At 37.7% G+C, this 13,410-nt stretch overlaps 1 protein-coding gene and 1 non-coding gene across 7 annotated transcripts; one reads left to right on the forward strand and one right to left on the reverse strand.

Annotated features, from left to right (window-relative positions):
* The first annotated feature begins 284 nt into the window (after positions 1-284).
* LOC138404302 (uncharacterized) lies at positions 285-9,646 on the forward strand. Of its 6 annotated transcripts, none has more exons than XM_069508019.1 (3): positions 3,693-3,785; positions 6,535-6,904; positions 8,196-9,646. In XM_069508019.1, the coding sequence occupies exons 2-3, from the start codon at positions 6,541-6,543 to the stop codon at positions 8,288-8,290; spliced, it is 459 nt and encodes a 152-aa protein (XP_069364120.1). In that variant the 5' UTR covers positions 3,693-3,785; positions 6,535-6,540; the 3' UTR covers positions 8,291-9,646. The 6 variants fall into 6 exon arrangements, 5 of the variants coding, with proteins under 5 accessions (XP_069364121.1, XP_069364120.1, XP_069364122.1 ...); XM_069508017.1 differs by lacking the exon at positions 3,693-3,785 and adding an exon at positions 6,046-6,131; XM_069508018.1 differs by lacking the exon at positions 3,693-3,785 and adding an exon at positions 6,084-6,126.
* A 2,824-nt stretch (positions 9,647-12,470) lies between these two features.
* Positions 12,471-12,663, reverse strand: LOC117994860 (U2 spliceosomal RNA). Its single transcript, XR_004675427.1, has one exon. It is a non-coding gene; the product is annotated as a U2 spliceosomal RNA (small nuclear RNA).
* Positions 12,664-13,410: the final 747 nt, after the last annotated feature.

Below are 13,410 nucleotides of genomic sequence, written 5' to 3' on the forward strand. Positions count from 1 at the left end.
CTAAATAATGTTTTTTTTACATCAAAATCGGTTAATGTTTTTAGGTCAGCATATTTTTATCACTAGCCAAAATAATTTATTCCAATAATTTGATCCATTCCATAACATTCCAATATTTTTGTTGTCATTTGATTTAACTATTTCATACTCTTTGATTGAAGTTATACAAGATATTTTAAAATATACACGAATACAAACAATACCAAAGACAAAGTATAGATTAAAAACAAAACTTATATCATATATATAATATAAATATAATATGACACTTCTTGACATTTTGCTTTGTTATCGTCACGTAAAACAAAGTCTCAGATTTTCCACAATTTTGTCTCGAAAAATGTGTTAAAAATGTAAAAAATCAACACTTTTATGATCTGAGCTGAACAGTGATCTCAAAAACTTCAATAATAGTTAGTAAACTATCAGTATTACTGCGAAATGGTGGATTTGAGCGGCGGCCAAGACGGTCCCTTGGAACATGCATTTTCAAATTCAGTTTTTATTCTTCCTGGCATCGTTGTGATTAGTTTATCAGGTAAAGTACACTTCTAACATCATTTCCTTTAATATTAATTCAAGTTTTGAATGAAAACTTTTCTATAATTTGCGAGTTATTTAGTTCAATATTGTGTGAAGAAATAGTCGATTGAAATAAGTTTTGCAGGCGTTTCCACACAATCTAGTGGAGTTTATCAGGTCGAGTACTTTATAATAACATTATTAACTTTATTATTATTCAAATAACCTACCGGAACGTTAAATCGCTTGGCGGCACGGCTTTGCCGGTAGGGTGGTAACTAGCCACGGCCAACATTACTTTCTGCCTAGTAATGTATATTCTTTTCATGTTCGGTTCATGGGTACTACATAAAGTTAATTAGGGAAGCAAATAATTCCTGTTCCCATGGGAACTTCAGGATAAAAAGACTTGTATAAAACACTTGTTGGTGTATAGAAATGCAACCTTATGTAAAAATTTCAAGTCAATCCATCAATTACTTTTCTAGTTTTGCAGACACTAGTATAATGTGTCAGATGAATTTTTATAACCAATCAATCAATCAGCTTGTTTGCGTCCACTGCTGGACATAGGCCTTCCCTAGAGCGCGCCATCACACACAATCCTCTGCCTTCCTCATCCACCCACTTCCCGCTACTTTCTTAAGGTTGTCAGTCTAGCGGGTTGGAGGTCGACGTGCCACACTGTGCTTGCAGATCGTGCCACACTATGCTTGCAGATATGCAGTCTCCACTCCGTACTACAATCGTATTTTCTCGACATTTTGCACGATAAATCAAACACTAATATGCATACAAATAAATAAAAATGTGTTTTAGGATGTACAGGTATCATACCCTTTCATATGATACCCCACTTGGCATAGTAATCTTACTTTGAAAGTTGAAAATACTAATTATTTGTTCATTAATACATTTTAATTTTTTTTTTATGATGTAACAACCACTTTATGGTTTTCGGATTTATTCCATTACTTGTGCTATAAGACCTACCTCCCTACCCATGATTCTAGATCAACGGGAAGTACCCTATAGGTTTTCTTGACAGACACGATGGATAGACAGACAGACACAATGAAGTGATCCTATAAGGGTTCCTTTTTGCCTTTTGAGTTATGGAATCCTAAAAATATAAAAGTACTACCTTTTTAGATATACTTCTACAAGATTATGATGCCCTTGAATTTGTCAGTATGGATTAAGGCATAAAAAATCCTTAGGCATTATATCCTAGGCATTATAAGTAGCCTACATTCATCTCAAGGAGGCAAGTTATCTCTATACCAAAAGTCAAAATTGGTTGAGCAGAGGTAACACATAGACACACCTTTGTGTTTATAATATTACTACAATTTTTGTAATAATATGATTCTTTTAAGGTTAAAATCATAATTTACTTCATGTAGAACAACTAGTGTGAATATATCTTAACTCTTGTGCTATGTTTATGACTCTACCACCGGTTTGGAAAGAAGAGAAAAGCCGGCAAGAAACTCGGCAGCTGCTCTTTTTAATTCATAAAGAGCTATAATACAATGTAACAATCTATGTGGGCAACTGAACCACCAAACTTTGTCTCAGACTTTATTTATACAATTGTGTAAAATAGCCTTGGCTTAAATTAAAATACAAAAATATTAATACTTTTAATACAAAAGACCATATTTTGTTAACATATTATGTAAAATTTATTACTTTGTATAGATATGATGAATTTAATCAATTGTGTCAACAAGATGTGATGGCCCATTTCATAAGAATTAGCGATTTTCTCTGGCTTTGATACACTTGCTGCGCTTAGACTGTCATCAAATCACACAATACTAAATAATATGGCAATGAATACCTACTGTCTTTAATTATATCAGTACCGCGAATTAACTAAATTTTTAGCCTTTACGATTTTGAGAAACAATTACGCCTACCATAAAAATTATGTCTAGCATTCAAGGAAACGTGAATAAAATGGTACTGAACGATATTTATATTTTTTAATTTATTTTATCGTAATCAACAGCGTTGACTAGTTAATTTTACTAGTCATCTACGCGGCGCGCGACAAGCTCACACTTATTTACCACTAGTCCTGATGCCTGCATAATATTTTTCATTTACTATTCCACTTCAACTGTCAAGCGAGAGTGGGTAGCAATAAATCGCTACCGCCCATAAACTGTACCATCCACCAAAACGGCCATGTCACACCACGTGGCGATAAACCGAACAACATAGATTGCTCCTATATCCGCGAGTGTTAACTTTAACTTTAGACGTGCTTAACGCGGTCGAACCTACCGACAATAATGGACGTCCAAAACGAGCAGTTGAAGAAGCTGGAAGAGCTTCTTAAAGATGAGAACTACGAGCCGACGACGAAGGAACTGCTGGACATGCTGCAGACATCTGGGCTGGATGAGGAGTTCCAGGAGAGCCTGCGCGGCATACTGGCGGGGAGCGCGCCGCAGCTGCTGGGGGCAGCTGTGAGTGGCACGCTGCTAGCTGTCAGCTTGGGGGCGGGCGTCTTTTGTATTATTTGTAAGTATTTTGAGATCACGGTGGGTAAGCAACGTTGACCCTGGTCGGTGACTGGATGGGTGACCGACTTTGATTTGTATCCTTTGTTCCTCTTTCCTGTGGCCTAGATCACGCTGGTTAAGTAAAGTTGACCCCGGTTGGTAACTGGATGGGTGACCGGTTTTGGAATTTTCGTTTCCTTTCCCTGTGACCTAGATCACGCTGGTTAAGCAACGTTGCCCCCAGTCGGTAACTGGATTGGTGACCGATTTTGGAATTTTTGTTTCCTTTCCCTGTGGCCTAGATCACGCTGGTTAAGCAACGTTGACCCCGGTCGGTAAGTGGATGGGCGACCGTCTTTGATATATATCTTTTGTTCCCTTTCCCTGTGGCCTAGATCACGCTGGTTAAGCAACGTTTACTCCGGTCGGTAAGTGGATGGGTGACCGACTTTGGGTTTACCTCCATGCGCGGTCCAAAAAGAGAGTACGTATACAAAAGTAACGTAACTATAATGACAGACGTCCAAAACGAGCAGTTGAAGAAGCTGGAAGAGCTTCTCAAAGATGAGAACTACGAGCCGACGACGAAGGAACTCCTGGACATGCTGGAGACGTCTGGGCTGGATAAGGAGTTGCAGGAGAGCCTGCGCGGCATGCTGGCGGGGAGCGCGCCGCAGCTGCTGGGGGCAGCTGTGAGTGGCACGCTGCTAGCTGTCAGCTTGGGGGCGGGCGTCTTTTGTATTATTTGTAAGTATTTTGAGATCACGGTGGGTAAGCAACGTTGACCCTGGTCGGTGACTGGATGGGTGACCGACTTTGTAGATCACGCTGGTTAAGCAATGATGACTCCGGTCGGTAAGTTGATGGGTGATCGACTTTGATTTGTATCCTTTGTTCCTCTTTCCTGTGGCCTAGATCACGCTGGTTAAGTAAAGTTGACCCCGGTTGGTAACTGGATGGGTGACCGGTTTTGGAATTTTCGTTTCCTTTCCCTGTGACCTAGATCACGCTGGTTAAGCAACGTTGCCCCCAGTCGGTAACTGGATTGGTGACCGATTTTGGAATTTTTGTTTCCTTTCCCTGTGGCCTAGATCACGCTGGTTAAGCAACGTTGACCCCGGTCGGTAAGTGGATGGGCGACCGTCTTTTATATATATCTTTTGTTCCCTTTCCCTGTGGCCTAGATCACGCTGGTTAAGCAACGTTTACTCCGGTCGGTAAGTGGATGGGTGACCGACTTTGGGTTTACCACCATGCGCGGTCCAAAAAGAGAGTACGTATTCAAAAGTAACGTAACTATAATGACAGACGTCCAAAACGAGCAGTTGAAGAAGCTGGAAGAGCTTCTCAAAGATGAGAACTACGAGCCGACGACGAAGGAACTCCTGGACATGCTGGAGACGTCTGGGCTGGATGAGGCGTTGCAGGAGAGCCTGCGCGGCATGCTGGCGGGGGCCGCGCCGCAGCTGCTGGGGGGAGGTGGAAGCGGCATGCTGCTAGCCGTCACCTTGAGGGCGGGCGTCTTTTGCATCATCTGTGAGTAATTGCGAGATCACGGTGGGTAAGCAACGTTGACCCCGATCCGTAAGTGGATGGGTGACCGACTTGAGCATTTAGTAGTAATAGTACATCTATAATTACTTCTACATACATTAAATTATAGATAGTACATCTATAGGTACTATCTATAATTTAATCTACAACTCGGTCAGACTGCGAATCTGCCGGTGTAGAGTCCGACACGTCTTCAAGGCGTAAACAATCCACTGATATAGGTAATGTACCTACTTAGCGATAACGCATAGGTTTTTATCACGCGTCACCATTGCAATTGCTTTTTAGCAATTAAATATCACTTGCTTTAACGGGGAAGGAAACATCGTAAGACAACCAGTAGGGGGATTTCGTAAAACCTGCATCAATCATTATTACAATCTCAATTGTTGTGATTGGCTGAATTTGTGCTATTCTTGTTGCAACGATGCATTGTTGCCAATAATGAGCGAGCGTCAACCAATCAGAGGTGATTGCGATCGTGACATTGTAGCTGTCATTCTACCGCAATCGCGCAGCTGCATGCCTGAGAGTTCTCCAATGAAAGACCTTTGAAATCTTTGAATTTGATCCGCCAATCCGTACTTGGCAGCGTAGTGGACTATCGCATAACTCTAAACTTTAGTCGTAGTAGTAGAGTCTCAGTAATAAATCGGTGATGGCTTGGATGATGATGATAAATGAAAAATATTACTCTATTTTACTAGCTATATAAAAACTTACAAAAGAGCGATGTACTACGGAGCTACCTTAATTTGTAATGAAAAAGAAAAACGCAACAGTTAGGCCGAGGTCGCACCGCACCAGCGACAGCGACAGCGACGCGACGGCGGCGACGCGAAAAAATAGGTGGCCGCACCGCAGAGGCGCAAAGCCAGCGAATCGCGTCTACGTTGTCGCGTAATGACCGGCCGCACTGGTTAGGTTCAGGCGATTGAATTTGCGTGATTGGTGACCGCACCAATGTCGCGCGTGACTGCGCGACGAATCAATTTGACCATTACCATTGCACAGTGAACAGCGAAGAAACAAACGTTTCTGCGCTGTCGCCGTTGCCGATGCGGTGCGGCCTCGGCCTTAGAGAGTGAATTTTGCATTCAATCGGCAAGTTCGTAGGTTTTTTTTTACTTATTCAAACCTCGAGTCTCGACTCTCGACTATAAGACCGTCTAACTCTTAGCACCTAGAAAGCATTAGAAAGAAGGGAAGGATAATAATCACTATCCTTTATATATTTTTTATATTTTTTTAAAGTTGTAATTTAGAAAAGAAAATATATCTACCTAGTTATGTGAAATTATTTATGCAAAAATAAACGAATAAATTCATATGTGGCATTGAAAAATCGCTTTTAAAGCCAAAACGGAGACTTTATTTTGATTTTAATAATATTTTGTTATCGTTAATTACGATAAGACAGTCGCTATCGGCATGGCGACACGCGATAACACCCGAAATTAAGTTGCATTCAGAAAGATAGGGCCTTCTTCCAGTCAGTAATTTATTAGTTTATCTAAAAGTGTTGATTTATAACGTGTGGTAAGCAAATATCTATTTTTTAATCATTTATAATAGGTACATATTATTTACTTAATAATTAAATTAATTGATGGCAATAATAAGTAATAACTGCACATATCTATAGTATTTCTTTTTTTGTTTTTTAATTTTTGATAAATCTGGTTAATGTAGGTCTTTTAGTAAGAGCTAAGCGCGCACCACGGTCCGTGCGTTTTTTTTCTGCAAAATGTGTGAACTATACATAGAACTACATAGAAGCGAGCGCACTCCGGAATTTATTCTGCACCGGATTTTAATTGATTTCAATTAAAATTTACTGATTTTAAAACGCTCCGCAACTCGCCGCACCGCAGTGCGCGCTCTCTCTTACTTTCAAACTTAAAAAAAATAACCAAAACTTTTCGTTTTCCCGCGCAAAAAGGCCAAAATGGAGGCGCCCGGCTCCGGTTTGAATTTAGAAAAGGTCGTCAAAGAGCAGTTGGTAGAGTCTGTAAAAAATGCAGACATATTGTCTATGCTCCAACGGATGGTTGATTCTGCGCCAGAAAGCGAAGAGACAGACGAAATCAGGCAAAGACTACAAGAAATCCTGGCTCACTATAACACTCTGGAGGAAAACGAGAAAACATATTTCCTAGATTATATAAGAAATGCTCTATCGAGTAAATTGGCGGCAAAATTAGATGAAGTCCCCATGGATTTGACGGAACTAGAGGGGGCTATACATGGAGCTATTATGACTCAGATGTATTGGCTCGCGGCGGCCGGTGTCATTTTGTTGCTACTTTTGGGTATGTTATTTGGAAAGGAAAGAGATGGTTACTCAAATATTAATTGTTTATTTGCGATGTAGGTACTTTTTTTATTATGGATTTTCTCAATTTTTTTAAATGTAAAAACTGATTTTGGGTATAATAGTCAAATGTACCTATTACACCGAAAATGGGGCAAAATTAGATGACGTCCCCATGGATTTGACGGAACTAGAGGGGTAAATTTTTTTTGGATTTTTTTGAAATTTTAATTATTTATTTGTGATCTAAATGAAGTGAAACTTATTTAATGCCGTTGTGATTTGGAACTCGATAGAACGAAAAAGCGACACTAAAAAGAGACAAACACGTGTTTAGCCTGCGAGAGAATGAGATAGAATAAAACATCTTTTCTATTATATTAACATTTTTTTAAATTCTGACCTATTTGTGTGTTTTATCTAAATTATACCTGATAATTATTGATATGATAAAAGAAATGTTTTAACCGATTACGTTCGAATTTTATCATTGTACATACCTACCTATCTATGACTTAAAATATTAAAATTTTAGCTACCTGTGCTGATTGTAATTAATGCAAAATGTATTAACTTTTTATTGATTTTGTTGTTATTACCTACCTTAATATTTTTTCGATCCGATCGATCTTAATATTTTTTTGTAAATAAGCTATTTTTATCCTGAGAAGTATTGGGAATTTAAAATTTCTAAATGGTCTCTGGTCTGGTTTGGTGGGAGGCTTCAGCTGAGGCTAATAACCGCTCTACCAGCTAAGCCATGCCGCCAAGCGATTTAAGTGTTCCGGAACGATGCCGTGTAGAAACCGATCAAGGGTATGGGTTTAATGAAACTGCCATACCCCTTCCAAGTTAGCCCGCTTCCATCATAGACTGCCATCATCACTTACACACGTGAGATCGCAGCCAAGGGCTAACTGTACCTTTTAGAATAAAAAAAATATTCGCCTGCGAGTGAAGAGCGATTTCATTCGAGTGGGAGTCCATTTTATTCGAGTGAGAGCCCATTTTATTCGAGTTACTAAACATCACTACCCATATTATAAAATATGCGAAAGTATTTGTTTGTTGGTTTGTCCTTCAATCACGCCGCAACGGAGCAACGGATTGACCTGATTTTTTACATGGATATACTTACTATAAAACCTGGAGAGTGACATAGGCTACTTTTAATCCTGGAAAAGAAGAAAGAGTTCTCACGGGATTTTATAAAAACCTAAACTAGCGTGAGTTTAAGTCTCGGACATTATTTCAATAAATAAAACTTTTCTTTTTCTATTTTGTTGCAGTATTCTTCGGCTACAAACTTTACAAATCGATAAAAGAAAAGGAGAAGAAACGAGAAGAGAAGAAGAAGCTAAAACAAATGAAGAAGAAGAAGTAGAATGACAAGAGTTAGACGTAAAACGGCTTGAGAGCGCTTGTGCTAGCCGAATGCGAAAAAATGCGAATTGAGACTTCTTTCGGAAGTTAAGTAAAGTTGAAGGAAAAACGAACCTTGAACTTGCGCAGTGGGTGATTTATCGGATTTTTTAGGGTACCGTAGCGTACCGTACTCACCGTAATATCAACGCTTAAAAAAAATATCTAGGCGTCTCCTACTTCAAAATCCCGAAATTTGGCAAGGAGCAAGGTCTCACGGAACAAATAAAGGGAAAATCCGAAAATCGTTAATTTGTCTTTATTATGTCACATAAAAAAATTAAATTACAAACTTACATTGCAGTTCGAGATAATTATAGCAAATAAATAGAATCACATATCCTTCCAAGATCAGGAACCCTCGGTACGCAAGTCCAACTCGCACTTGGCCGGCTTTTTCGGATTCGGTGCACAAACGCATTAATTAAGGCTATTTGACACAGTAGTTATTTTGACTAGAAAACATCTGAATTTTTGTAAAAAAGCTATTGTGACGAATGATGACAACGACAGATGCCTGAAATAATATAAAAAGATATATATAATAACATTCCAAGGCCCCCTTTTGGCCCGAAATCATTTTACCTGGGGCCCCCTATCGACCAGGAACGTTTAGGCTAGGGATTCCTATTTTTTTAATGTGTCTCATTTTTTAAGACGTCAGCCTTCGGATTGACGGTTTATGCTGTACTAACAGCCGCACTCAGAGTCGCTAATCGTTACCTAACATCGACTTAAAATGAGACAGATTTATGTGAGAGATATAGCTGTCTCGTTTTAACTAAACTTAAGTAACGATTAAGCGACTCTGAGTTCGGCAGTTAGCCAATTTATGTACCTATTTGTTTAGTTTTGTATATTGTAGTCATTCTTTTATTATAAGTATGCCTACTGAGAGATTTTTATCTAGGTATAACATATTAATTAATATAGGTACCTCTATAAAATACGTATATTGACCCTTACCAGTATTTCTATGCTGAGGCTCTCTTTTGATCTGCAGCCTCTAGATTGGGGCCCCCTATGGCACAGAAGCCTCTACCAGTACTTCTAGGCCTCTATAGACCAGAAAACTACGCTGAGGCCCTCTTAACCAGTAACCTTTAGACTGGGTCACACTTTTGACCAGAACCTCTAGGCTATGGCCCCATATTAACCAGTAAACTCTTGCGCCCCCTTTTGGTCAGTAACATATTTAAGCTGGGCACATATTTTGATACACAAGCCCTAAAAGCTGCTTAGATTGATGTGTTAGATTAGTTTAGCTAATATCAAATTCCAATCACTTTGATAAAAATAATACAAATAATCTGCCTATCATGATAGGCAGATTATTTGTATTATTTAAAAGAAAATATTATTTAAAAGAATATATTGTATTGTTTTATTTAAAAGAAAATATTATTTCAGGTATTGTTGTTCAATCGACTGATTTATTATTTTAAATTAGGGAATAATTTATTCTATCTATGAACGGTTATAAATATTAATGTTGTTATTTTTATTATTATTTATCTATTACTGTCTTCTTCGATAAAAAATAAGGAGCTAAATGATTATATTGTATTTTTTTACAAATATTTAAACGCTACTTACCTACTATTATTATACTTTTAGGTAAAATTTTAATACATATTTCTCATTTGAAAGAATAGTTTTTTTTATTACACATGCAGTGTAAAAAATTGCATATTAACTCTGCTGATAGTATGACCTTGTGTTTCGGAAATGCATTGAGATTTGAGACAACACGACGCATACAATTATCATATTATCGTATGAAATAAAAAATGTTGTTAACCATTTCAAATCTCTCAATTTTATTTTATTTTTTAAAGAATATTAGCCATGTTAAACGACTAATATTCCCCTTTCCTCTCCAACTAAGCGTTAGGCTTGTGCTAGGAGTGGGTACGACAATAGTGCAACGGGCGGGGTTTGAACCGTCGACCTTTCGGTTTTCAGTCCACTCCTTTACCCGTTGAGCTATTGAGGCTTAATTGTTCCTATAATAGTTTTAGAAGTTAGAACTTCTAGTTTTTTGCCATGCTCGAACAGTCCTAATTTTTACATTAATTTTGATATACCTACAGGCTTATTAATGTAATGATAACTCTGATATTTCAGCAAAACAGATTTTTATTTATTTTTATGCATCATCGAATTTTCGTGCAAAATGTCGAAAAAATACGTTAGTACGGAACCCTCGTTGCGCGAGTCTGACTCGCACTTGGCCGATTTTTAATCATTTCATTTAACCGTAGATTCAACCGCCACCACTGTAGGTATATTCCAATATATATATTTTTATGTGCTCAAGAGGACTTGAATTTAAAATACTATTTATATCTTTGGTAACGGGTAACAATGATAATAAGATTTATGCCAAACAAATATACTTAATTTATTTTTCGTCGATTTTATTAAGATTTTCTATTCTAATACCTACCTGTACCTACTATAGAAACTACATTCCGTGTATGATTGTTATGTTTAATATATGTTTATTTGTAACTTTTGTTTTATTCATAGCCTACCCCAAAATAATAGGAATAGGAAACGCCTGAGAGTTCTCTAAGGTGTGTGAAGTCTGCCAATCCGCACTGGGCGAAAAAACCCTTCTATGGGAAGAGACCCGTGCTCTGTAGTGAGCCAGCGAGACAAATTATTTACCTTGAGATCCTTAGGACCAGAGTAACCGACATAGCTTAGGTTACTGAGTTGTGAAGCTGAAGTAGCAGAGCGGGACCTCTTGAGCTCCCAGGGCGCCGGAACAGCTTCTAACCGTATACCTAGGAAGTCCTGGGTTCGATTCCTCACTGGGTTAATTTGGAAATTCATAATTTCTAAATTGGCTTTACGACTGGTGAACTTCGGCATTGGCTAGTTACTACCATCTCGGTAATCAAACTCACAATAGTTCTTATTTTTAGGGTTCCGTGCCTCAAAAGGAAAAACGGAACCCTTATAGGATCACTTTGTTGTCTGTCTGTCAAGAAACCTACAGGGTACTTCCCGTTGACCTAGAATCATGAAATTTGGCAGAAAGGTAGGTCTTAGAGCTGACATGAGGGGAAAAATCTGAAAACCGTGAGTTTGTGGTTACATCACAAGAAAAAAATTAAAATGTTTTCAGGAACAAATATTGCTATTTTCAAAGTAAGATTACATACTTTCATATGATACCCCAAGTGGGGTATCATATGAAAGAGCTTTACTTGTACATTCTAAACCCGATTTTTATATATTTTTAGGCATAATAGTTTTTGATTTATCGTGCAAAATGTCGTTAAATACGATTGTATTACGGAACCCTCAGTGCGCGAATCTGACTCGCACTTGGTCGGTTTTTTGTTTTTATTCTGATTTCTGATACCAGTTATTCAAAAATAATATCACTAATAATTCAAATAAAGTACTAGAAGTGAGTATCTTATATGGTATAGGGCCTGTTTCACAACCTCCAGAATCTAACTAATAAATGACGTAATGATAGTTTTCGTACTAAAAATCTGTCAAAATTATCCGTCAGATAGTTTATCTGGTGGTTGTGAAACGGGCCCTTCATAAACAAAATGAGTTTATGTAATAAACTTTATGTAATAAACTCATTTTGAAATGAGTTTATGTAATAAACTTTATGTAATAAACTCATTTTGTTGCGTACCAAAAAAATTATCGATATCGATTACCCAGGATGTGAAGTTACCTCACTAGAAAATTTTCGCCAATCAATATAGATTTTGTTTTGAAAGAAATAGGAATTTTAAGTAGGTACCTAGGTACCTACTATACTAATACTATAGTACCTAAGAATTGTTATATTATGGTATAAGTCCCGCAAATTGATAATGCGTGTGGCCGCCATTTTAGTGACCTCAGCGCTAGACTGAAGTTTCGAGCTGATGGTATATTTTCACTTCAATATACCTACGTCAAATGACGTCATTTTGATGTTAATGAGACATGCCACATGGTACTTCCAGCGCAATAGCATTTTGGGGGGCTAAATACATCCATGAATATTACTTCGGACTTCGGAGTTCGGATATCGAGGCATTACGCGGTCGCGATATTCCGTATGTTAACCATGCCTCAAGTCCAAGATTTATAAATTATTATTATAAGTATTGATAATGGGTTTAATGTGGGCCGATCCCGGCGGCACTGCAATGCCGGGCCGACCCGTGACGGGAGTGGAGCGAGCCCCGAACATCCCGTCGATTTCCAAAAATCAGTTTAATATACTGGTCCCACAGTGTGGGAACTTTCAGATATTAAGCTGAAAAGAACAGATACTACACTTTGATCTTAGCCAAAAGGCCGAGAAGCGATAACTGAAATTAACAACACGGCGATAGTCATTCAATCAGGAAGAATCTCAAAAGCGCAATATAATATTTTAACTAAACCGTTCAGCGCCATCTGTGGACGTTTGCATAAAAGTCGTCATCATTCCCCAGCTGCGCCTAGAGAGTATACAATCTAGTCTGCGCAAGCAGAGGCGAAGTGCCCTGAGCCTCCGTAAGATGGAAACTAATTTCTTTATTACATAAACATAAAATTAACTCGACAAATAAAATTATAATTCTATTTGAATTGGATAAAATATGGACGATTTTTATTATTTATAGGAAGACAGAAAATAAAATATGATAGTTCTTTAGTTCTTGTCACTGTCTACTAGTCTCTCTCTATAATTCAAATATTTGTGTGAAACAGAAAATAGGTAAAATATAATTCTTTAGTTCTTGTGTCTACTAGTCTCTCTCTATAATTAAAATATTTGTGTGAAACAGAAAATAAAATATAATAGTTCTTTAGTTCTTGTCTCTACTAGTCTCTCTCTATAATTAAAATATTTGTGTGAAACAGAAAATAAAATCTATACTCAGAACAAGGACTATTAGAAGTAGCCCTATTGTGACACTTACCGTTAGAGCGAGATAGCTAAATGCATTTAAGTTCTTATTAGAACGTGACAAAATGATTGTTTTGTCGTTATCACCATTATTTTGTTTGCCAAAATGTATTTGTACGTGAGTATTTGGCAAACAACGTGAAGTGTAGACAAGTAAGGAC

Source organism: Maniola hyperantus, chromosome 27 (assembly GCF_902806685.2).
Source record: "Maniola hyperantus chromosome 27, iAphHyp1.2, whole genome shotgun sequence".
Classification (NCBI taxonomy): Eukaryota; Metazoa; Arthropoda; class Insecta; order Lepidoptera; family Nymphalidae; genus Maniola; species Maniola hyperantus.

Coding starts and splice junctions, on each gene's coding strand:
- LOC138404302 (XM_069508019.1), top strand. CDS start 6,541: ATGGAGGCGCCCGGCTCCGGTTTGAATTTAGAAAAGGTCGTCAAAGAG. Junction 6,905..8,195: donor CATTTTGTTGCTACTTTTGG/GTATGTTATTTG, acceptor ATTTTGTTGCAG/TATTCTTCGGCTACAAACTT.